Source organism: Mytilus edulis, chromosome 5 (assembly GCF_963676685.1).
Source record: "Mytilus edulis chromosome 5, xbMytEdul2.2, whole genome shotgun sequence".
NCBI classification, from domain to species: domain Eukaryota; kingdom Metazoa; phylum Mollusca; class Bivalvia; order Mytilida; family Mytilidae; genus Mytilus; species Mytilus edulis.
Window position 1 is genome coordinate 71,251,473 of NC_092348.1, and position 23,682 is coordinate 71,275,154.

Genomic DNA, 23,682 nt, shown 5'->3' on the forward strand with positions numbered 1-23,682 from the left:
TATCCTATTGTTATGAAACTTTGCAAGCAGTGTTATAATTAAGTAAGCTTTGGTCATACCAAGTTTTTTTAAGATTTGTCAACTCTTTCTATCCTATTAGGTCCGAGACCACAATTGTCATCCCTTGATTTTCGTTGTTCACGAATATAGTCCCTAGTGTTAACAGTGGGCTACTTGCCAATAATTTTTATACCCCTTCCAAATTTATTTCTCCGAGTTTAATGCCTCAAATTGTAAGTAGGGGGGTGAAATTACACTGTAAAAAAATTTGGGTCCAGAATTTTACAGGAAAGTAGTGATTTGGTCTAGCTGAAAAAGGTTAAAAATTAGCACTTCGGAAGCTGTCAAAAGATTTCAAGACACCCTAAACACAAAATTGTCCATATTTTGAGTTAGAGGCGATGAAGTTTTCTATAATTTTGATATAATTTGTCCCAAAAGTAGTACAACACACTGTAAAAGTTTCATTGGGAAAGCGCAGGTGGGATTTTTTTAATTTTCATTTATGTTCTAAAAGAAATGCACTACGAATTAATTGTGTTCTCGGACCTAAGAGGTGAAGTCTGTAAATATAGAATCTGTACTTTGGCAACTTCCCTAAATGATTTGGTGGTGTCACTTTGTCAAATAGCATGAAACTAAAGGATTTAAACTTTTATTTTATAGAATTTCTGCAAAAATGACCAACTTTGGCATTTTATGGTCAAAATAGGCATTTCAAGGTTTTTTCAATATTGATGCATACATGGCATCCTGACTTTCTATCTGACAGGTTTTCATGTGTCAATACTTGTGTTTATATGCCTTTATCTAGTACTTTTACTTGTTTATGAACTCAGAATCTACAGAAAAGAAGGATATTTCAGATAATATGTACAAAATGTGTTGTATAAATGACCCTTGTCTAACGCCCTGTTTGGATGAAGTCAAAAGTGGGGTTCTTGGTACATAAAATTTGAAGTCTATAATAAAGACCTCACTAAATTTGTATCAAAAGCACTTTACAATGTCTAATGTACCTGTTCCATTTCACATAATATCTTTCTTTTCTTCTGTAGGATAGCAAGTGGTTTAAATATAAGCCTGTTGAGACTAAAATTGCATTCAAGTTTTTCATTAAAAAGGCAAAAATCTTTGTATCAGACCATACTGTCTGTAAGAAAAGTTAATTGCAAGAGCCTTTTTGTGCTCAGATTTGTTGTATCATGTCACATGAGTATAGAAATGATAAAAAGGGCACAATTTTTTATTTCTTATAGCCTCAATATGCATTTTTTAATGTAAATATGTGGCACGGCTTAAATTGACCCTTATTTTTTCCCAGTCTTGCTTGGCTTAAGACCCTTTTAAAGTAATATGATATGCTATTTGTAACTTTTCTTTCTATTTAAAGTACATTCAATACATATGTAAGGATTATTTATAACCAAAAAGCTTCACAAATTTAAAATTGCTGGAATATATTACATCTTCATGTAAGGCCCCCTTTCATTGAAAAACCTCAAATTTTAGGCCCAGGCTGATATAAATTTGACTTTTGAATAATTATGCTAAGTCTGATAAATCAAATGAGTACTCTATTGCTTTTAGTACATAATAAATGATATATTAGGGCATTTGAAAAGTATTTTTTTGCAACATTTTAATTTTCAAAGCCCAAAATGTTGATAGTTGAAATTTTTCAATTTTAACGTCAAAATTTAACACGCAAAGATGAGTATAGAATTTAACATAGTGTCTATAATATATATCCTATTGTTATGAAACTTTGCAAGCAGTGTTATAATTAAGTAAGCTTTGGTCATACCAAGTTTTTTTAAGATTTGTCAACTCTTTCTATCCTATTAGGTCCGAGACCACAATTGTCATCCCTTGATTTTCGTTGTTCACGAATATAGTCCCTAGTGTTAACAGTGGGCTACTTGCCAATAATTTTTATACCCCTTCCAAATTTATTTCTCCGAGTTTAATGCCTCAAATTGTAAGTAGGGGGGTGAAATTACACTGTAAAAAAATTTGGGTCCAGAATTTTACAGGAAAGTAGTGATTTGGTCTAGCTGAAAAAGGTTAAAAATTAGCACTTCGGAAGCTGTCAAAAGATTTCAAGACACCCTAAACACAAAATTGTCCATATTTTGAGTTAGAGGCGATGAAGTTTTCTATAATTTTGATATAATTTGTCCCAAAAGTAGTACAACACACTGTAAAAGTTTCATTGGGAAAGCGCAGGTGGGATTTTTTTAATTTTCATTTATGTTCTAAAAGAAATGCACTACGAATTAATTGTGTTCTCGGACCTAAGAGGTGAAGTCTGTAAATATAGAATCTGTACTTTGGCAACTTCCCTAAATGATTTGGTGGTGTCACTTTGTCAAATAGCATGAAACTAAAGGATTTAAACTTTTATTTTATAGAATTTCTGCAAAAATGACCAACTTTGGCATTTTATGGTCAAAATAGGCATTTCAAGGTTTTTTCAATATTGATGCATACATGGCATCCTGACTTTCTATCTGACAGGTTTTCATGTGTCAATACTTGTGTTTATATGCCTTTATCTAGTACTTTTACTTGTTTATGAACTCAGAATCTACAGAAAAGAAGGATATTTCAGATAATATGTACAAAATGTGTTGTATAAATGACCCTTGTCTAACGCCCTGTTTGGATGAAGTCAAAAGTGGGGTTCTTGGTACATAAAATTTGAAGTCTATAATAAAGACCTCACTAAATTTGTATCAAAAGCACTTTACAATGTCTAATGTACCTGTTCCATTTCACATAATATCTTTCTTTTCTTCTGTAGGATAGCAAGTGGTTTAAATATAAGCCTGTTGAGACTAAAATTGCATTCAAGTTTTTCATTAAAAAGGCAAAAATCTTTGTATCAGACCATACTGTCTGTAAGAAAAGTTAATTGCAAGAGCCTTTTTGTGCTCAGATTTGTTGTATCATGTCACATGAGTATAGAAATGATAAAAAGGGCACAATTTTTTATTTCTTATAGCCTCAATATGCATTTTTTAATGTAAATATGTGGCACGGCTTAAATTGACCCTTATTTTTTTCCAGTCTTGCTTGGCTTAAGACCCTTTTAAAGTAATATGATATGCTATTTGTAACTTTTCTTTCTATTTAAAGTACATTCAATACATATGTAAGGATTATTTATAACCAAAAAGCTTCACAAATTTAAAATTGCTGGAATATATTACATCTTCATGTAAGGCCCCCTTTCATTGAAAAACCTCAAATTTTAGGCCCAGGCTGATATAAATTTGACTTTTGAATAATTATGCTAAGTCTGATAAATCAAATGAGTACTCTATTGCTTTTAGTACATAATAAATGATATATTAGGGCATTTGAAAAGTATTTTTTTGCAACATTTTAATTTTCAAAGCCCAAAATGTTGATAGTTGAAATTTTTCAATTTTAACGTCAAAATTTAACACGCAAAGATGAGTATAGAATTTAACATAGTGTCTATAATATATATCCTATTGTTATGAAACTTTGCAAGCAGTGTTATAATTAAGTAAGCTTTGGTCATACCAAGTTTTTTTAAGATTTGTCAACTCTTTCTATCCTATTAGGTGAAGTCTGTAAATATAGAATCTGTACTTTGGCAACTTCCCTAAATGATTTGGTGGTGTCACTTTGTCAAATAGCATGAAACTAAAGGATTTAAACTTTTATTTTATAGAATTTCTGCAAAAATGACCAACTTTGGCATTTTATGGTCAAAATAGGCATTTCAAGGTTTTTTCAATATTGATGCATACATGGCATCCTGACTTTCTATCTGACAGGTTTTCATGTGTCAATACTTGTGTTTATATGCCTTTATCTAGTACTTTTACTTGTTTATGAACTCAGAATCTACAGAAAAGAAGGATATTTCAGATAATATGTACAAAATGTGTTGTATAAATGACCCTTGTCTAACGCCCTGTTTGGATGAAGTCAAAAGTGGGGTTCTTGGTACATAAAATTTGAAGTCTATAATAAAGACCTCACTAAATTTGTATCAAAAGCACTTTACAATGTCTAATGTACCTGTTCCATTTCACATAATATCTTTCTTTTCTTCTGTAGGATAGCAAGTGGTTTAAATATAAGCCTGTTGAGACTAAAATTGCATTCAAGTTTTTCATTAAAAAGGCAAAAATCTTTGTATCAGACCATACTGTCTGTAAGAAAAGTTAATTGCAAGAGCCTTTTTGTGCTCAGATTTGTTGTATCATGTCACATGAGTATAGAAATGATAAAAAGGGCACAATTTTTTATTTCTTATAGCCTCAATATGCATTTTTTAATGTAAATATGTGGCACGGCTTAAATTGACCCTTATTTTTTTCCAGTCTTGCTTGGCTTAAGACCCTTTTAAAGTAATATGATATGCTATTTGTAACTTTTCTTTCTATTTAAAGTACATTCAATACATATGTAAGGATTATTTATAACCAAAAAGCTTCACAAATTTAAAATTGCTGGAATATATTACATCTTCATGTAAGGCCCCCTTTCATTGAAAAACCTCAAATTTTAGGCCCAGGCTGATATAAATTTGACTTTTGAATAATTATGCTAAGTCTGATAAATCAAATGAGTACTCTATTGCTTTTAGTACATAATAAATGATATATTAGGGCATTTGAAAAGTATTTTTTTGCAACATTTTAATTTTCAAAGCCCAAAATGTTGATAGTTGAAATTTTTCAATTTTAACGTCAAAATTTAACACGCAAAGATGAGTATAGAATTTAACATAGTGTCTATAATATATATCCTATTGTTATGAAACTTTGCAAGCAGTGTTATAATTAAGTAAGCTTTGGTCATACCAAGTTTTTTTAAGATTTGTCAACTCTTTCTATCCTATTAGGTCCGAGACCACAATTGTCATCCCTTGATTTTCGTTGTTCACGAATATAGTCCCTAGTGTTAACAGTGGGCTACTTGCCAATAATTTTTATACCCCTTCCAAATTTATTTCTCCGAGTTTAATGCCTCAAATTGTAAGTAGGGGGGTGAAATTACACTGTAAAAAAATTTGGGTCCAGAATTTTACAGGAAAGTAGTGATTTGGTCTAGCTGAAAAAGGTTAAAAATTAGCACTTCGGAAGCTGTCAAAAGATTTCAAGACACCCTAAACACAAAATTGTCCATATTTTGAGTTAGAGGCGATGAAGTTTTCTATAATTTTGATATAATTTGTCCCAAAAGTAGTACAACACACTGTAAAAGTTTCATTGGGAAAGCGCAGGTGGGATTTTTTTAATTTTCATTTATGTTCTAAAAGAAATGCACTACGAATTAATTGTGTTCTCGGACCTAAGAGGTGAAGTCTGTAAATATAGAATCTGTACTTTGGCAACTTCCCTAAATGATTTGGTGGTGTCACTTTGTCAAATAGCATGAAACTAAAGGATTTAAACTTTTATTTTATAGAATTTCTGCAAAAATGACCAACTTTGGCATTTTATGGTCAAAATAGGCATTTCAAGGTTTTTTCAATATTGATGCATACATGGCATCCTGACTTTCTATCTGACAGGTTTTCATGTGTCAATACTTGTGTTTATATGCCTTTATCTAGTACTTTTACTTGTTTATGAACTCAGAATCTACAGAAAAGAAGGATATTTCAGATAATATGTACAAAATGTGTTGTATAAATGACCCTTGTCTAACGCCCTGTTTGGATGAAGTCAAAAGTGGGGTTCTTGGTACATAAAATTTGAAGTCTATAATAAAGACCTCACTAAATTTGTATCAAAAGCACTTTACAATGTCTAATGTACCTGTTCCATTTCACATAATATCTTTCTTTTCTTCTGTAGGATAGCAAGTGGTTTAAATATAAGCCTGTTGAGACTAAAATTGCATTCAAGTTTTTCATTAAAAAGGCAAAAATCTTTGTATCAGACCATACTGTCTGTAAGAAAAGTTAATTGCAAGAGCCTTTTTGTGCTCAGATTTGTTGTATCATGTCACATGAGTATAGAAATGATAAAAAGGGCACAATTTTTTATTTCTTATAGCCTCAATATGCATTTTTTAATGTAAATATGTGGCACGGCTTAAATTGACCCTTATTTTTTTCCAGTCTTGCTTGGCTTAAGACCCTTTTAAAGTAATATGATATGCTATTTGTAACTTTTCTTTCTATTTAAAGTACATTCAATACATATGTAAGGATTATTTATAACCAAAAAGCTTCACAAATTTAAAATTGCTGGAATATATTACATCTTCATGTAAGGCCCCCTTTCATTGAAAAACCTCAAATTTTAGGCCCAGGCTGATATAAATTTGACTTTTGAATAATTATGCTAAGTCTGATAAATCAAATGAGTACTCTATTGCTTTTAGTACATAATAAATGATATATTAGGGCATTTGAAAAGTATTTTTTTGCAACATTTTAATTTTCAAAGCCCAAAATGTTGATAGTTGAAATTTTTCAATTTTAACGTCAAAATTTAACACGCAAAGATGAGTATAGAATTTAACATAGTGTCTATAATATATATCCTATTGTTATGAAACTTTGCAAGCAGTGTTATAATTAAGTAAGCTTTGGTCATACCAAGTTTTTTTAAGATTTGTCAACTCTTTCTATCCTATTAGGTGAAGTCTGTAAATATAGAATCTGTACTTTGGCAACTTCCCTAAATGATTTGGTGGTGTCACTTTGTCAAATAGCATGAAACTAAAGGATTTAAACTTTTATTTTATAGAATTTCTGCAAAAATGACCAACTTTGGCATTTTATGGTCAAAATAGGCATTTCAAGGTTTTTTCAATATTGATGCATACATGGCATCCTGACTTTCTATCTGACAGGTTTTCATGTGTCAATACTTGTGTTTATATGCCTTTATCTAGTACTTTTACTTGTTTATGAACTCAGAATCTACAGAAAAGAAGGATATTTCAGATAATATGTACAAAATGTGTTGTATAAATGACCCTTGTCTAACGCCCTGTTTGGATGAAGTCAAAAGTGGGGTTCTTGGTACATAAAATTTGAAGTCTATAATAAAGACCTCACTAAATTTGTATCAAAAGCACTTTACAATGTCTAATGTACCTGTTCCATTTCACATAATATCTTTCTTTTCTTCTGTAGGATAGCAAGTGGTTTAAATATAAGCCTGTTGAGACTAAAATTGCATTCAAGTTTTTCATTAAAAAGGCAAAAATCTTTGTATCAGACCATACTGTCTGTAAGAAAAGTTAATTGCAAGAGCCTTTTTGTGCTCAGATTTGTTGTATCATGTCACATGAGTATAGAAATGATAAAAAGGGCACAATTTTTTATTTCTTATAGCCTCAATATGCATTTTTTAATGTAAATATGTGGCACGGCTTAAATTGACCCTTATTTTTTTCCAGTCTTGCTTGGCTTAAGACCCTTTTAAAGTAATATGATATGCTATTTGTAACTTTTCTTTCTATTTAAAGTACATTCAATACATATGTAAGGATTATTTATAACCAAAAAGCTTCACAAATTTAAAATTGCTGGAATATATTACATCTTCATGTAAGGCCCCCTTTCATTGAAAAACCTCAAATTTTAGGCCCAGGCTGATATAAATTTGACTTTTGAATAATTATGCTAAGTCTGATAAATCAAATGAGTACTCTATTGCTTTTAGTACATAATAAATGATATATTAGGGCATTTGAAAAGTATTTTTTTGCAACATTTTAATTTTCAAAGCCCAAAATGTTGATAGTTGAAATTTTTCAATTTTAACGTCAAAATTTAACACGCAAAGATGAGTATAGAATTTAACATAGTGTCTATAATATATATCCTATTGTTATGAAACTTTGCAAGCAGTGTTATAATTAAGTAAGCTTTGGTCATACCAAGTTTTTTTAAGATTTGTCAACTCTTTCTATCCTATTAGGTGAAGTCTGTAAATATAGAATCTGTACTTTGGCAACTTCCCTAAATGATTTGGTGGTGTCACTTTGTCAAATAGCATGAAACTAAAGGATTTAAACTTTTATTTTATAGAATTTCTGCAAAAATGACCAACTTTGGCATTTTATGGTCAAAATAGGCATTTCAAGGTTTTTTCAATATTGATGCATACATGGCATCCTGACTTTCTATCTGACAGGTTTTCATGTGTCAATACTTGTGTTTATATGCCTTTATCTAGTACTTTTACTTGTTTATGAACTCAGAATCTACAGAAAAGAAGGATATTTCAGATAATATGTACAAAATGTGTTGTATAAATGACCCTTGTCTAACGCCCTGTTTGGATGAAGTCAAAAGTGGGGTTCTTGGTACATAAAATTTGAAGTCTATAATAAAGACCTCACTAAATTTGTATCAAAAGCACTTTACAATGTCTAATGTACCTGTTCCATTTCACATAATATCTTTCTTTTCTTCTGTAGGATAGCAAGTGGTTTAAATATAAGCCTGTTGAGACTAAAATTGCATTCAAGTTTTTCATTAAAAAGGCAAAAATCTTTGTATCAGACCATACTGTCTGTAAGAAAAGTTAATTGCAAGAGCCTTTTTGTGCTCAGATTTGTTGTATCATGTCACATGAGTATAGAAATGATAAAAAGGGCACAATTTTTTATTTCTTATAGCCTCAATATGCATTTTTTAATGTAAATATGTGGCACGGCTTAAATTGACCCTTATTTTTTTCCAGTCTTGCTTGGCTTAAGACCCTTTTAAAGTAATATGATATGCTATTTGTAACTTTTCTTTCTATTTAAAGTACATTCAATACATATGTAAGGATTATTTATAACCAAAAAGCTTCACAAATTTAAAATTGCTGGAATATATTACATCTTCATGTAAGGCCCCCTTTCATTGAAAAACCTCAAATTTTAGGCCCAGGCTGATATAAATTTGACTTTTGAATAATTATGCTAAGTCTGATAAATCAAATGAGTACTCTATTGCTTTTAGTACATAATAAATGATATATTAGGGCATTTGAAAAGTATTTTTTTGCAACATTTTAATTTTCAAAGCCCAAAATGTTGATAGTTGAAATTTTTCAATTTTAACGTCAAAATTTAACACGCAAAGATGAGTATAGAATTTAACATAGTGTCTATAATATATATCCTATTGTTATGAAACTTTGCAAGCAGTGTTATAATTAAGTAAGCTTTGGTCATACCAAGTTTTTTTAAGATTTGTCAACTCTTTCTATCCTATTAGGTGAAGTCTGTAAATATAGAATCTGTACTTTGGCAACTTCCCTAAATGATTTGGTGGTGTCACTTTGTCAAATAGCATGAAACTAAAGGATTTAAACTTTTATTTTATAGAATTTCTGCAAAAATGACCAACTTTGGCATTTTATGGTCAAAATAGGCATTTCAAGGTTTTTTCAATATTGATGCATACATGGCATCCTGACTTTCTATCTGACAGGTTTTCATGTGTCAATACTTGTGTTTATATGCCTTTATCTAGTACTTTTACTTGTTTATGAACTCAGAATCTACAGAAAAGAAGGATATTTCAGATAATATGTACAAAATGTGTTGTATAAATGACCCTTGTCTAACGCCCTGTTTGGATGAAGTCAAAAGTGGGGTTCTTGGTACATAAAATTTGAAGTCTATAATAAAGACCTCACTAAATTTGTATCAAAAGCACTTTACAATGTCTAATGTACCTGTTCCATTTCACATAATATCTTTCTTTTCTTCTGTAGGATAGCAAGTGGTTTAAATATAAGCCTGTTGAGACTAAAATTGCATTCAAGTTTTTCATTAAAAAGGCAAAAATCTTTGTATCAGACCATACTGTCTGTAAGAAAAGTTAATTGCAAGAGCCTTTTTGTGCTCAGATTTGTTGTATCATGTCACATGAGTATAGAAATGATAAAAAGGGCACAATTTTTTATTTCTTATAGCCTCAATATGCATTTTTTAATGTAAATATGTGGCACGGCTTAAATTGACCCTTATTTTTTTCCAGTCTTGCTTGGCTTAAGACCCTTTTAAAGTAATATGATATGCTATTTGTAACTTTTCTTTCTATTTAAAGTACATTCAATACATATGTAAGGATTATTTATAACCAAAAAGCTTCACAAATTTAAAATTGCTGGAATATATTACATCTTCATGTAAGGCCCCCTTTCATTGAAAAACCTCAAATTTTAGGCCCAGGCTGATATAAATTTGACTTTTGAATAATTATGCTAAGTCTGATAAATCAAATGAGTACTCTATTGCTTTTAGTACATAATAAATGATATATTAGGGCATTTGAAAAGTATTTTTTTGCAACATTTTAATTTTCAAAGCCCAAAATGTTGATAGTTGAAATTTTTCAATTTTAACGTCAAAATTTAACACGCAAAGATGAGTATAGAATTTAACATAGTGTCTATAATATATATCCTATTGTTATGAAACTTTGCAAGCAGTGTTATAATTAAGTAAGCTTTGGTCATACCAAGTTTTTTTAAGATTTGTCAACTCTTTCTATCCTATTAGGTCCGAGACCACAATTGTCATCCCTTGATTTTCGTTGTTCACGAATATAGTCCCTAGTGTTAACAGTGGGCTACTTGCCAATAATTTTTATACCCCTTCCAAATTTATTTCTCCGAGTTTAATGCCTCAAATTGTAAGTAGGGGGGTGAAATTACACTGTAAAAAAATTTGGGTCCAGAATTTTACAGGAAAGTAGTGATTTGGTCTAGCTGAAAAAGGTTAAAAATTAGCACTTCGGAAGCTGTCAACAGATTTCAAGACACCCTAAACACAAAATTGTCCATATTTTGAGTTAGAGGCGATGAAGTTTTCTATAATTTTGATATAATTTGTCCCAAAAGTAGTACAACACACTGTAAAAGTTTCATTGGGAAAGCGCAGGTGGGATTTTTTTAATTTTCATTTATGTTCTAAAAGAAATGCACTACGAATTAATTGTGTTCTCGGACCTAAGATTAGAGACCTAGGGTCTTTTGACTTGAGATCCTCAGTTTGTGACCTTGAAATTGAGGTCAAGGTCATAGAATAATTTGACGTTCTAGATTTTGACCTTTGCTTTAAATTCATTTCTATATATCATAAAGCCATATGAACTGACATTTTAGACTGATTTTTAATATTTTAATATCAAAATAGATATTAACTGGTGGAAAGACCTTCAATTGTTCTCTGAACAATTGGTTTTTAATTCATGTTCGGTTTATTATGCATACATTTCACAGATAAATTCAATATTGAAATATCAATTATTAATACGTCGTGTTAAATTGCTTTGTTACTCTGCAATCGGCACGATTTGCTTTGCTAAACAATGTTCCTATGATCAAAGTACAGATAAAGGGTCAAATTTCAAATAAGACCACAGAGTATAAAACTTATAGAAGCTTTAAAAAATTAGATCAAGATAATTTTATTTCAGACTTAGAAAAAATTGAATTTTCTAGAATAATAGATCAAGATGATATAAATCAGGCATATTCAGATTTTGAAAAGGCTGTGGTAAATGTTTGAGACCAACATGCTCCCTTGAAAAAAAGAAAACAATGTAAACAACCAGCACCATTTATGAACCAGGAGCTACGAAAAGCAGTGTACAAAAAAAGACAACTGTACAATAGGTATAACAAACAAAAATCAGGTAATAACTGGGAACTCTATCATAGACAACAGAGAAATCTAGTCAATAAGATAAAGAAAAAATCCATTAAAACATACTTTTACGAACGCTGCGTAGGCGGAACTAAAACATCTGATTTCTGGCCTACTATTAAAACATTTCATTACAAACAAAGGTAGCAACTTCACAAAAAATATCCTTCTTTGTGATGAAGAAACAATAATAAGTGACCAAAAGAAAGTAGCAGAACACTTCAATGATTTTTTTTTTATAAATGTGGCTAAAGATTTTGGCAACAACACACCTGCTAATAATAATCATCCAAGTGTTACAAAAATACACGAAAGCAAAACTGCCACACAACAACTTGAATTTAGTGCCATCTCAAATGAATTTTTAGATAAACAACTTAAAAAATTAAACATAAAAAGGCAACAGGAATAGATTGCAGATCAGTTAAAGTCCTAAAACTAGCACAACCAGTAATCACAAAACAAATAACTGAATTGATAAACAAGACTATAAAATCAGCCACTTTTCCAGACAAATTAAAAGCGGCACAAGTCGTACCATTGCACAAAAAGAACAATGTACTTGATGTGGGCAACTATTAGTAGGGTGCCCAGTATCAAAAAAGACGTCTAGTTAACGAGTTTAAGTTAACGGATAACACACGGCTATATTCTGATATTTATATGCAAAAGATTGGAAAATCATTATATTTTTTAATCATGAATGTCGTCGTATGCTCCCGTGGTCACGTTTATCAAAATGTTGTGGTTTCTTAGGGTACCCACAGATACCTCATCATACAGACAATCTTCAACACGAAAAATAAAATTATTTCTTTCCGTGTTATTTGTTCAAATGATACTTATCATTTAGCTTAAAAATTAAATTTATCATGTAACGAAAGCTGAAAAGATTTATATAATTTAAGTATAACTACAAATGTATTTCATGATTTTAGTTAGACTATTTTTTTAGCTGAAATTTACCACATTTTGAACGAAAGAAAATTTATTGCGTGTTACTTTCACGGGATTTTTACTCTGATTACATCAATAACACATGGTTCATATGTGTGCCAAATATCTTTCGTATAATGTTAATCGGTGAGAAGAAAATAGCAATTTAAAACACAAATTTAGAGATAATTCTGCCTTGTTTCAAACACGCCTTTTCTCGTGCCGTTAATCGTTTTGTAGCTTACACTACCAGGTCATTAACTAGGACAATTGTCACTAACTTTATGTCTGTTTTTTGCTTGTTGTATGGTCAAATTGTATATTTGGAATAGTCCAGTTAGTTTGAAGATCGTTGTTTTATAATTGGAAATATTTTTTGTTGGTTTTTATAAATTTAATTGTTATTTTTTTATTGATAGTTTTGTTATAATTGTAATATACAATCATATCCTTCGGTCACGTTTCAGACCCGGAATATGGCACACATTTACAGTCCTGTTAAAATATGCCCATCAAGCCCGAAACGAAGTAGGCATGAGATACAATGGGATAAGTGTGTTATATGTCATGGTTCTTCTACTGAATCGAGGAATAAGCACAAACAAAAGCTTTATCAAGGCAAAGGGAGCACGGAAAGATTTGATTTTATTGCATGATGCTTCAGACTTACTAGACCATCTTCGTACTGATGATTACAAAATGTTGTAGCATCATTCTTGCTACAATTCAGGACAATCTCCGTGAAACATTTGATGAAATTCTAATAACTTATGTTTATCACAGATTTGTTTGAAATGTACACATGGCCTGGGCCGTGATATTCGAACTTTATAAAATTAACGAACCCCAGGTCATGTGTACATTTACAACAAATCTATGGCTTTTATGAATTATTTCAATTCTAATAGGACAATGTTCATTCAAATACTGAAGCGAGGATGGATATGCCGTGTGTGTACATGTAGCTGTTCTTTTTTACTCCTTGTTAGATAAAGCTCAAATATTCTCAGAAATCTTTAGCTTGCATTGATTATTTCGTTTATAACCGCTAGAAAAAATGTGTTTAATTCTCAAACCCAATATTTGCGATTTTTAATTCACATGTTTTCTCGTACATGTAAGCTACCGTTAAAACCAAAATTGACATTTCGTAACGAAGGAGCTGCCATGTTGACTCGCTGAAATCAGCTAAAATGCGAATAATGCAATATAATAGAAGATAAAAGTGATTATCTTTCTGTGTTAGTTCCAAATCAAAGACTAGATCTACACGACCACATGACTAGGGGGTCTTCAAATTTACAAGCTGTATTATGTAGAACAAGCTACTATCAAAAGTCATTTCTACCAGCCGTAGTAAACCTTTGGAATAATATTCCAGACGACATTTGTCTAAATCAATCAAAATCGGATTTTAAGACTTATCTCTCTCAAAATAATAATAAAATACCACCATTGTATTTTCACTTAGGCTGTAGAAGAGAACAGATATGTTTAGCAAGACTAAGACTCCAGAGTAGTGTTCTAAGGGACCATCTATTTTAAAAAAATCTAATCGAGAACGCACTGTGCTCCTGTGGTCTCATTATTTCTTCAAATGTCCAAACTATAATGATTTACGGTCATCTTAGCGATTTTTTCAAATCCAATTTCCTGTTTCATTCACATTTCTCGGGAGCAATTTGTGATTTCCATGTGAATCTTTTATTAAATTACATCGTACCAATGTATGCTTTGTAAAGAAAATGATATAGAAACCCTTTAACGGGCAATATGTGACAGTGGAAAAAGCAGCTTCGTTTATTATTTTGGACTTAAATACAAAATTCTCAATTGTGATATTTTAGACTTTAATTCTCTGTGTTTTATAATTCATTTTATTTTATAATTTCTTTTCTATTTACATTTCGTATCCAGGACTTAAAATCAACATGCTTTTTAATTCTTAGTTTGGACATTGAGTGACATGTTTCAATCTGTTACCTAATTAGTGACATTTTACCTTATTCATAATGTATGTTCTTAATTGTCATAATCAGATTATCATTTAATATCTATTCTTCAAGTTCTAAAAATAGTTTAATCTTTGTCAGTGAACAATATCACTCAAATTAATTGTTATTTGTTATGTCTATTCTTGTCATTTCAATTGTGTATAAATACTTGTTTATAATTTCTATAAGCAAGATTCGGACTCAGGACTTTACCCTGAACACAGTCCATCCGTAATAAAAGTAAAAGTATTCCATGCTGAATTATTAGAGTCTCAAGAGTTAGGTTTCACCAGAGTTTCAGTGTCATAGTTCTCATTGCTATTCACAGCAATCGTTCATTGTGTGATCAGGTGCATCACACACAGTTTCAGTAGTAACAAGAGGCCATTCAGTCAGGCTCTTGTTACACACCCCACAAGTCACCCAGTATCCCCGGTGACAGATTGGTGGACGACGACGGCGTGCTGACTTCTATGCTCAGCACACGATCCAGAGACCTCAAGCAGCCAAGCGAGTTCCCAGACAAGTAGCGTAGACAATATTCAGTGATGGAGTACAGCTTTCGACCACAATGGAGACCATGGAACATCCAGTCAGGTTACAGTCCAGCATGTGGGAGATGCGGTAAATTCCATAAACATTATATTTGCAATTCAATCAATCAAAGATGCTATTCGTGTGGAAAATTCGGACACTATTCCACTAAGTGTTTTTCAAAAGCAGCAAAAGACCGACAAAGTACACCAGTTCAAGTGAAATCTAGAAAGCAAAAGGAGCGCGATTCAGCTAGGATACACAGCTTTATTCAACGTAAAAACATTATCCGATCCTTACCGTTCTCTGGTATGAGGAATTCAGCTTTCGTTCATTATTTGGATATTTCAAATGTGCTCAAAACAGAATTAAAAAGTGTGAAGCAGAAAATTTTCAAGGAAAAGAATAAAAATCTAGAACAACAAAAGTGCATCGAGGCACTAAAAATTCAATTAAAGAATCAGCAAATCATCGAATCAGAGAGAGACCAGTTCAAGCAAGAACTTGAAAACCTTCGTCAACAGAAAGAAGAAAATGCTTCGCGTATTAACGTCCAGGAATATGAACATCAAATTCAAGAATTAAAGGACCAAGTAATTGAAAAAGACAAGACTGTGAAAATGGTGCAAGATCTTTACTTTATGCGTTCAACCGAATTTACAGACGAAATACAAACATTGAAAAATGAAAAATCAGACCTTCATTCCAAACTTCAATCTCAAGATAATTCGGTTAAACAGCTGACAGAAGAACTTCAAAACCTCCGTCATGAAAACTACATGTTGTCTTCAAGTCAAAATCAACAGCGACCCAACTATAACAACAGACACTATAACAACCGCAGAGGCGGTCGATATAGATAGTGCTAAGTCCGAGGACGGACTTAATTGGGAGGAGAGGCATATGTGACAGTGGAAAAAGCAGCTTCGTTTATTATTTTGGACTTAAATACAAAATTCTCAATTGTGATATTTTAGACTTTAATTCTCTGTGTTTTATAATTCATTTTATTTTATAATTTCTTTTCTATTTACATTTCGTATCCAGGACTTAAAATCAACATGCTTTTTAATTCTTAGTTTGGACATTGAGTGACATGTTTCAATCTGTTACCTAATTAGTGACATTTTACCTTATTCATAATGTATGTTCTTAATTGTCATAATCAGATTATCATTTAATATCTATTCTTCAAGTTCTAAAAATAGTTTAATCTTTGTCAGTGAACAATATCACTCAAATTAATTGTTATTTGTTATGTCTATTCTTGTCATTTCAATTGTGTATAAATACTTGTTTATAATTTCTATAAGCAAGATTTGGACTCAGGACTTTACACTGAACACAGTCCATCTGTAATAAAAGTATTAGTATTCCATGCTGAATTATTGGTTTATTCATCGCTAGTTCCAGAGTCTCAGTAGTTATTTTTCACCAGAGTTTCAGAGTTCAGAGTTCTCATTGCTATTCACAGCAATCATTCGTTGTGTGATCAGGTGCATCAAACAGTTTCAGTAACAAGAGGCCATTCAGTCAGGCTCTTGTTACACGACCTTACAAGTCACCCAGTTTCCCCGGTGACAAATACATAAACTAACATAATGTTTCATCCGGTATCTTGAATGTTACCCCAATGATTATTCAGACTCTAAATTGACTAGTTTTTCTTTATCTTGATATCATAAAGCCATTTTTGCATTTAACTAAGGTCAAAGTCAAGTCACTTTTTATAACGGATTAGTAATCCGTGGAAACGGATAAAAAAATATATGACTTGTCCCTTCCCTGGCTCCGTAGAAAATGAAGTCAATACGATTTCAATCAGTCGGAAACCAGGTTGAAATAGAACAAAAGAATCGAAGCTCTCTATTAGAGAAGGCGATAAATGTTTACTGTATTGTTTACTATAGTGACAAATTTTTAAAAAGTTAATAGAAACAAACAAAACTGCAATTTTCTTCTCAATTACGAGGTGTTTTATTTCAAAAACACCATTTGCATAAGTTTTCAATTTATCTAGTACATAGTTAAGCAGAGCAATTAGATATCAAGTCGACGACATGGGTATCTTTTAAGTTGGATGACAAAAATGCATAACCTCCGATTTTTTTGAAAAAATTACCACGGACGGAAAAGATATCAATCTATTAGTTCAGTAATTTTCGTGTCTGCCCTTCCATTATGTGACTGAAGAAAAAATTCCAAAAAATAGGTAACAATTGTATCGAAAAGAGAAAATCGAGTGCACCTTTTTATGTTAGGGCGTGTTTGAGTTGAGTATTTTGTCTTGATATCGTTCAAAGTAAGAATATTTCATACATCGTCTCGCTTGAGATTCTATCATTTTTATATATTAAAGCTACAGGTTGACTTTATAACACAAAAAAATAACAGTACTAAAAGATGAAATATATGGGTCAAGTGAAATACCTATCTAATGAGTCACAAAAACAGGGAAGGTGTGTTCGAATAGCTATTTTTTTTACTGAAAGTACTTGACGACAGTCTTACAAGTTGGATGATGAAAATGCATATCTTCGAAAAATTCTAATTTTTTGTGTGTGATAACTAGGGTTTATAGTCTTCAACCACTAAAAAAATCTAGTCTGCCCTTCCACGAAATATTAATTAGATTTTTTTTAAATGTTTATGATTTTTCGAAAATTCCACCTAACAAACGATCAGACAATAGTTTTAAGTTGAATCAATGCAGACAATATCATTAACTGATGCTCATTAGCTAGTTGATACATTTGTCTTTTAAAATATAACTGACATATAAGGATCGTATTGGTGCAATGTGGATAAATTTATCGGTTTCCAAGAGCAAAATTGGTAGCGCGTCATCGCTACAATGGCTTCCATTTTTACGATTGTGAAAATGAACTGGCGTAATGGGGAGATAATTTTGACGAAGTAGGATCCTGACTGCAATGTTTTGTACAATGTCTATTTAAGGTCCGTCATAAGTCATGACTCATAACCATTTAGCAGACTGACCGTATTTACACTTAGGCCGTGTTCACACCAAACGCCATGTACAGTAAACTTGTTTTCAATTAGTTTAATGTACTGGACATTGGTTTCACATTAAATTTGTTCACATCTATACAAAAATCGATGGAAAATATTCCGAACCCCAATTGGATAAAAAAAAAAGGTCCTACAGATGATACAAAAATATTCTAAATCAAGAGTTTCCCCATACATAATTTATAGTGTTAAATGTTGATTAAAAAAATTGAATACCAGCATCGAAAAAAAACCCGGAATAAAACGTTTGCGCGGGAAAAATTTCTGGCTCAGATAAATCAACTAAATACCCCCTTTTTTAAGTTAAGTGGTTGCTTCTTTATGAATGCCATTTTGATGATATGCAGTAGTTTCAAAATAATAAAGATGTCTCGATTAAGCATTAGAAAACGTAGGCTACAGCAGCGTGCTTACAGGCGAAGAATGTATATTTTTATTCTCATAAAGCCAATGCATTACATCGGTACAGAGATTGAAGGAGAAGAAGGAATGATATATTAGGGATCACTATATTCCTATATTTTCTGTTTGTTTCAAATGGTATATCTTCTCCAAGGAGTATTTGGCAAAGGGAAGGGATAATGTTTTTTTTTTTTAGTTTTAAGGGTAATTTAACGGATCCGAGATACATGTACTAGACAAACAATACATTTACCTCACACTTTTTAATTAATGCATTTATGAGTGAATCGTTGTTTGAGTAAAGACCAGTGGCAAACATTTATGTGCAAGTCAAGTCGATTCGGAAAGACCTTAATTTTAAAATGAATTATGTGTTCGGCAATGATGCTGCTCTGAGTCTTGATAAGCTACGTTAAGTTTAAAAAAAAAAAAATAATAATATATCAAGTTTTATTAGACAAATATTTCTGTAAAGAACTTTTAATTTTATTAATAATTGTTATAAATATCAATTTTATTCAAAAATCGTTTCTTCCTTAAATATACACGGTGAAACTAATGTTTTAAATGCCTAGTTATGTGTACACTTAATCTACACAAGGCCTACATCGAGTATCGACTGCATGTAGACAAAACATGTTTTACACTACATGTAAACATTGAGTTTTATCAATGGGAACGTTATTTTGTTTAGTTTACGTGTGAGTTACACTTACACAACACCGAGTTTAGGTCAATGTGAACACGGCCTTAGTCTTTAAAGTTCACTCTGAGTTTGAACGGTCAGTTTAAACACACCTGTGCATCTCAGTATGACTGGACCTTGTTATACAAAATTTAAATGTTTATGTCATGTGTAGTTCTATAATTTGACTTGTGTTAACGAAGTCAGTAGAATAGAAAACCTCGAGAAGCTGATCTTAAAAACGTGCACCCTCAAAACTGGGAAAAGGTAAGCGATATACATTGATGAAATACTTTTATGGCAAATAAGAAATTCTAGTATTCAATTTCTAAATACTGAAAGGCTTATTTCAATTTGAAGTGCCTGGTTTGTTACGTAATTTTTAGTTTCTAGCGAAATTCTCTAAGGAAACGACCATTTAGCTTCAATGGGGGAGGGGGTGTAATAGTTTTTCCATAAAAAAAATACTCTGATCCCCAATTGGATGAAAAAATAATAATGTAGTCAAGAACATGAAAAAAAAATACTCCGAACTCCGAACCCAGATTTTTCCCATACCTTATAGCCTTAAATTTTGAAAAATCGAAAAACTAAAAAAAAGTTGCGCGAAAACAATGTTCTGACTCATCAAAAGTTTTTCTAATAAACTTGTATTGTTCAGTGTTGATGGTCTATTGTTTTTATCGTCTTAGTGTTGATTTTCATTGAAAAATCTATTAATTTTGGTGTAAACTTGAATTGTCTTATACTGAAGCTCCTTGTGTTTATAAAAAAAACTACATTAAATTATGAAAATATCTGAAATAAGATCTACGGTGACGGATTTAAAAAAGGTTGTCTGGTTTGGTAATGTACAGGCATTGTGCGATATATATATTTTAAGAAGATATGATGCTACTGGACACAGAACAATATATCGTTTTTCATGAAGAATTATACTTTTAAAATATTAAAGACCACAACACTGGCTCTCTTTTTTCATAGATAAATCTAGATAGTTGACATGGGTTAAATCAAAGTGAGACCACCAATCTCCCGGTTTCAAATAATTAAAAAATTAACCGGCAACAATGTAACTAATCGCACATAAAGTAAAACATAGGCAAAAAATACAAATTATCAATGGTCAGGTTTTTTTTTCTCCTGTTCTTCGTCCTGATAGTCGCTGTAAGGGTCTTCGACCATTAGATAATCATTAGTATCACAAAACAATGTCAAGGTGGTCCCTTGTGTCGACTAGAGCAGTACTTAAAAGTATAATACTGCACTGTCACTATATTTAAATTCAGTCACAAAAAAATGACCTAAGTTGAACACAATACAAGATAAGAACAGACAGATGCAGTATTGATGATTATGAGAATTAGTATTTTTGTTTTAATCCTACATATCGGTCTTTTGGTGTTGTCCCTTAAACCCAAAAGTCTTAAATTACAATGAATCAATATAATTTGCTTTGAGACCAGAATATTATCGAAAAAAAATAGCTAAAAATGTTTCCGTTTCAGAGTAGAGGGTGTCCGGGAAATGCCGCTCAGAATGCACGATTTTGCGTAATATGTTCATAGCCCTCACCGGTTTTTTTTTGCCTCACAATTATAAAGAGGCTAGTCGCGGCCCTGGGGAGCTTCTCAAACTTCTTTTCTAACTTATCTTCACACCTTCTGCAGGAATGGAAAAATTGAAAAGCAAAATCCAGAAAAATTTAAAACATTCTAAAACATAAAATGCATCTAAAAAAAATTCTAATTTCTGACATGTTTTATAACATCATGTTCCTGGTGTATAGGTTTGTCTGTACTAAGAGAAAGTGTGGTGTAAATACGAGCCTATATTAGACAAAAAGGTTATGTCACTTTAAATAGTAGCCCGTCTGAGAAATAATATCCACAATTTGATATCGAGTTATTTTTATATATAAACAATGTGGACGGTATTTAAATATTATCGTTTCGATCACTCAGTGTCCAGTGTATGTAAAGTGCGGATCCTAAAATACCATTTTCACTGTATATGCCATGCATTTCTGATGTAGAATGGTAAATAAACAGACGAAAAAGTTATGATTTTAGAAGAAAACTACAATCTAATATTAAAAACATTTAAGAAATAATTGATGCAAGCTATACTTTATTGTAGTTTTAACATTGGTAGGCATTATATTCGTAATTATTTTTGCCCGAGCGAGAGTGAGGGCTATTTAAAATGACACGAGTATAATAAATAAGGCCGTTAGTTTTCTCGTTTGAATTGTTTTACATTGTCTTATCGGGGCCTTTTATAGCTGACTATGCGGTATGGGCTTTGCTCATTGTTGAATGCCGTACGGTGACCTATAGTTGTTAATGTTTGTGTCATTTTGGTCTTTTGTGGATAGTTGTCTCATTGGCAATCATACCACATCTTCCTTTTTATAAGACTACAATAAATAAAATTGAGAATGGAAATGGGGAATGTGTCAAAGAGACCCGACCAAATAAAAAAACAAAAGCAGAGGGTCACCAACAGGTCTTCAATGTAGCGAGAAATTCCCGCACCCGGAGGCGTCCTTCAGCTGGCCCCTGAACAAATATATACTAGTCCAGTGATAATGAACGCCATACTAATTTCCAAATTGTACACAAGAAACTAAAATTAAAATAATACAAGACTAACAAAGGTCAGAGGCTCCTGACTTGGAACAGGCGCAAAACTGCGTCGGGGTTAAACATGTTTGTGAGATTTCAACCCTCCCCCTATACCTCTAACCAATGTAGAAAAGTAAACGCATAACAATACGCATATAGCTTGCATCAGTTATGTCGATTCTGATTAGGAAAAATCAATATAAAAACGAAAAACGGTATACATCTATGAAATACACTAATAAACGAAAACCACTGAACAACGGGCTTCTGGCTAAGGACAGGGGCATAGAAATGCAGCGGGTTTAAACACTGGATTGTTGGCGCCAACCCCCTCTTAACCTGGGACAATGGAGTAACGGAACTATACAAGAACAAACTACGAGAAACAATAAAAAACCAACAACTACTAAATCACAGGACTTGGGTCAGCACATTTACGGTGAAACGTGGTTTTATGTCAGCATATTGTGATATGATGAATTAATTTCCACCATTTTAATCATGTTTGTATACTGGTATATCATTTTTAAATTCATGTTATTTTTCTACGGTTTTAGTATAAACTGGTATAAAATGGACTGGAAAGATTGCTGGGAAAAGGGCAATATGCCCTGGCATATAGAAGCTGTACATCCAAAATTTCTATTACATGTAGACAAGATAACGGAAAAGAGGAATAACGCTAAATATTGTTTCCTTTATGTGGCAAGGCTGTTGAAATGTTTTATCTAGCAAAGAAGGGCCACACTATCGTAGGAGTTGAATACATTGAAATAGCTGTCAAGCAGTTCTTTGATGAAAATAAGCTTTCATATGAAACAAAACCTGTACCGGAAATAGATGGCGATGTGTATGAAAACGAGGCAAACAATATAAAGATTTATTGTGGAGATTACTTTAAATTTAGTCAAACTTTAGAAACCAATTTTGATGGTGTTTGGGACCGTGGAGGTCTGGAAGCTGTACCTATCGACCAGCGAGGGAAATATACAGACGTGATGAAATCTGTCATGAAACGAGGAGCTCCATGTGTTACAGAAGTCCCCGACCGACCGGTAGGAGAAGGACCGCCATTTAATCTAACTGCCGATGAGATAACCCGTCTCTACGACTTAAAAACACCTCCAGAAAAAGTTGATTACGATCCAGCTAGCGAAAGTCTCAAATCAATGAATGTAGATGGAATGATTTATTATTATTACAAAATAAATTCATGATATAATCATATTTTAGAATTTTTAAGAATCTATCTCAAATTGTTTTTGAATATATCACAAATAGGGCAAATCAAAATGTTTAAGCATGTGCATCTTTTTTTATTTTCTTCAAATGCCAGACAATGGTAAACATTTCTTCCAGGGAGTAAGTTTGCTTCAAAATCCCTACATTTGTAAATTTAGTATTCATATATAGTTTACATATCTCGTATATACTTCATAATAGTTTTGCTCAATCTGTTCAAATCAATAACTCTTTTGTTTTGCTTAACATATAGCTGCTTTCCCACTTTTCTATTTAAAACAACAAATAATGGGTGGCATATGTACTGGATGGTTTGAATCACTAATGTTATAGACACCAGGTTTATAATGATTGTACTGAATCTTATTTAAGATAAATTCTATGTGGTGTACCATAAGGGAATATTTTAGGACCACTATTATCCATCATTGAATTATATAAATGTTAATGGCATGTCTATTATCATTGGTTAAAAACTGTAAAAATATTGTTATATGCAGACGATAATACCACACTACACTCGGATATGATCCCGGAAGTTATATCTCAGACACTTGGTGAGGAACAA

At 31.9% G+C, this 23,682-nt stretch overlaps 2 protein-coding genes across 4 annotated transcripts in view; one reads left to right on the top strand and one right to left on the bottom strand.

Annotated features, from left to right (window-relative positions):
• LOC139524378 (uncharacterized) overlaps positions 1-23,682 on the bottom strand; it is an 85,538-nt gene that overhangs the window by 56,823 nt on the left and 5,033 nt on the right. The window lies entirely within an intron of this gene.
• LOC139525223 (thiopurine S-methyltransferase-like) lies at positions 22,592-23,089 on the top strand. Its single transcript, XM_071320415.1, has one exon. The coding sequence runs from the start codon at positions 22,592-22,594 to the stop codon at positions 23,087-23,089; it is 498 nt and encodes a 165-aa protein (XP_071176516.1).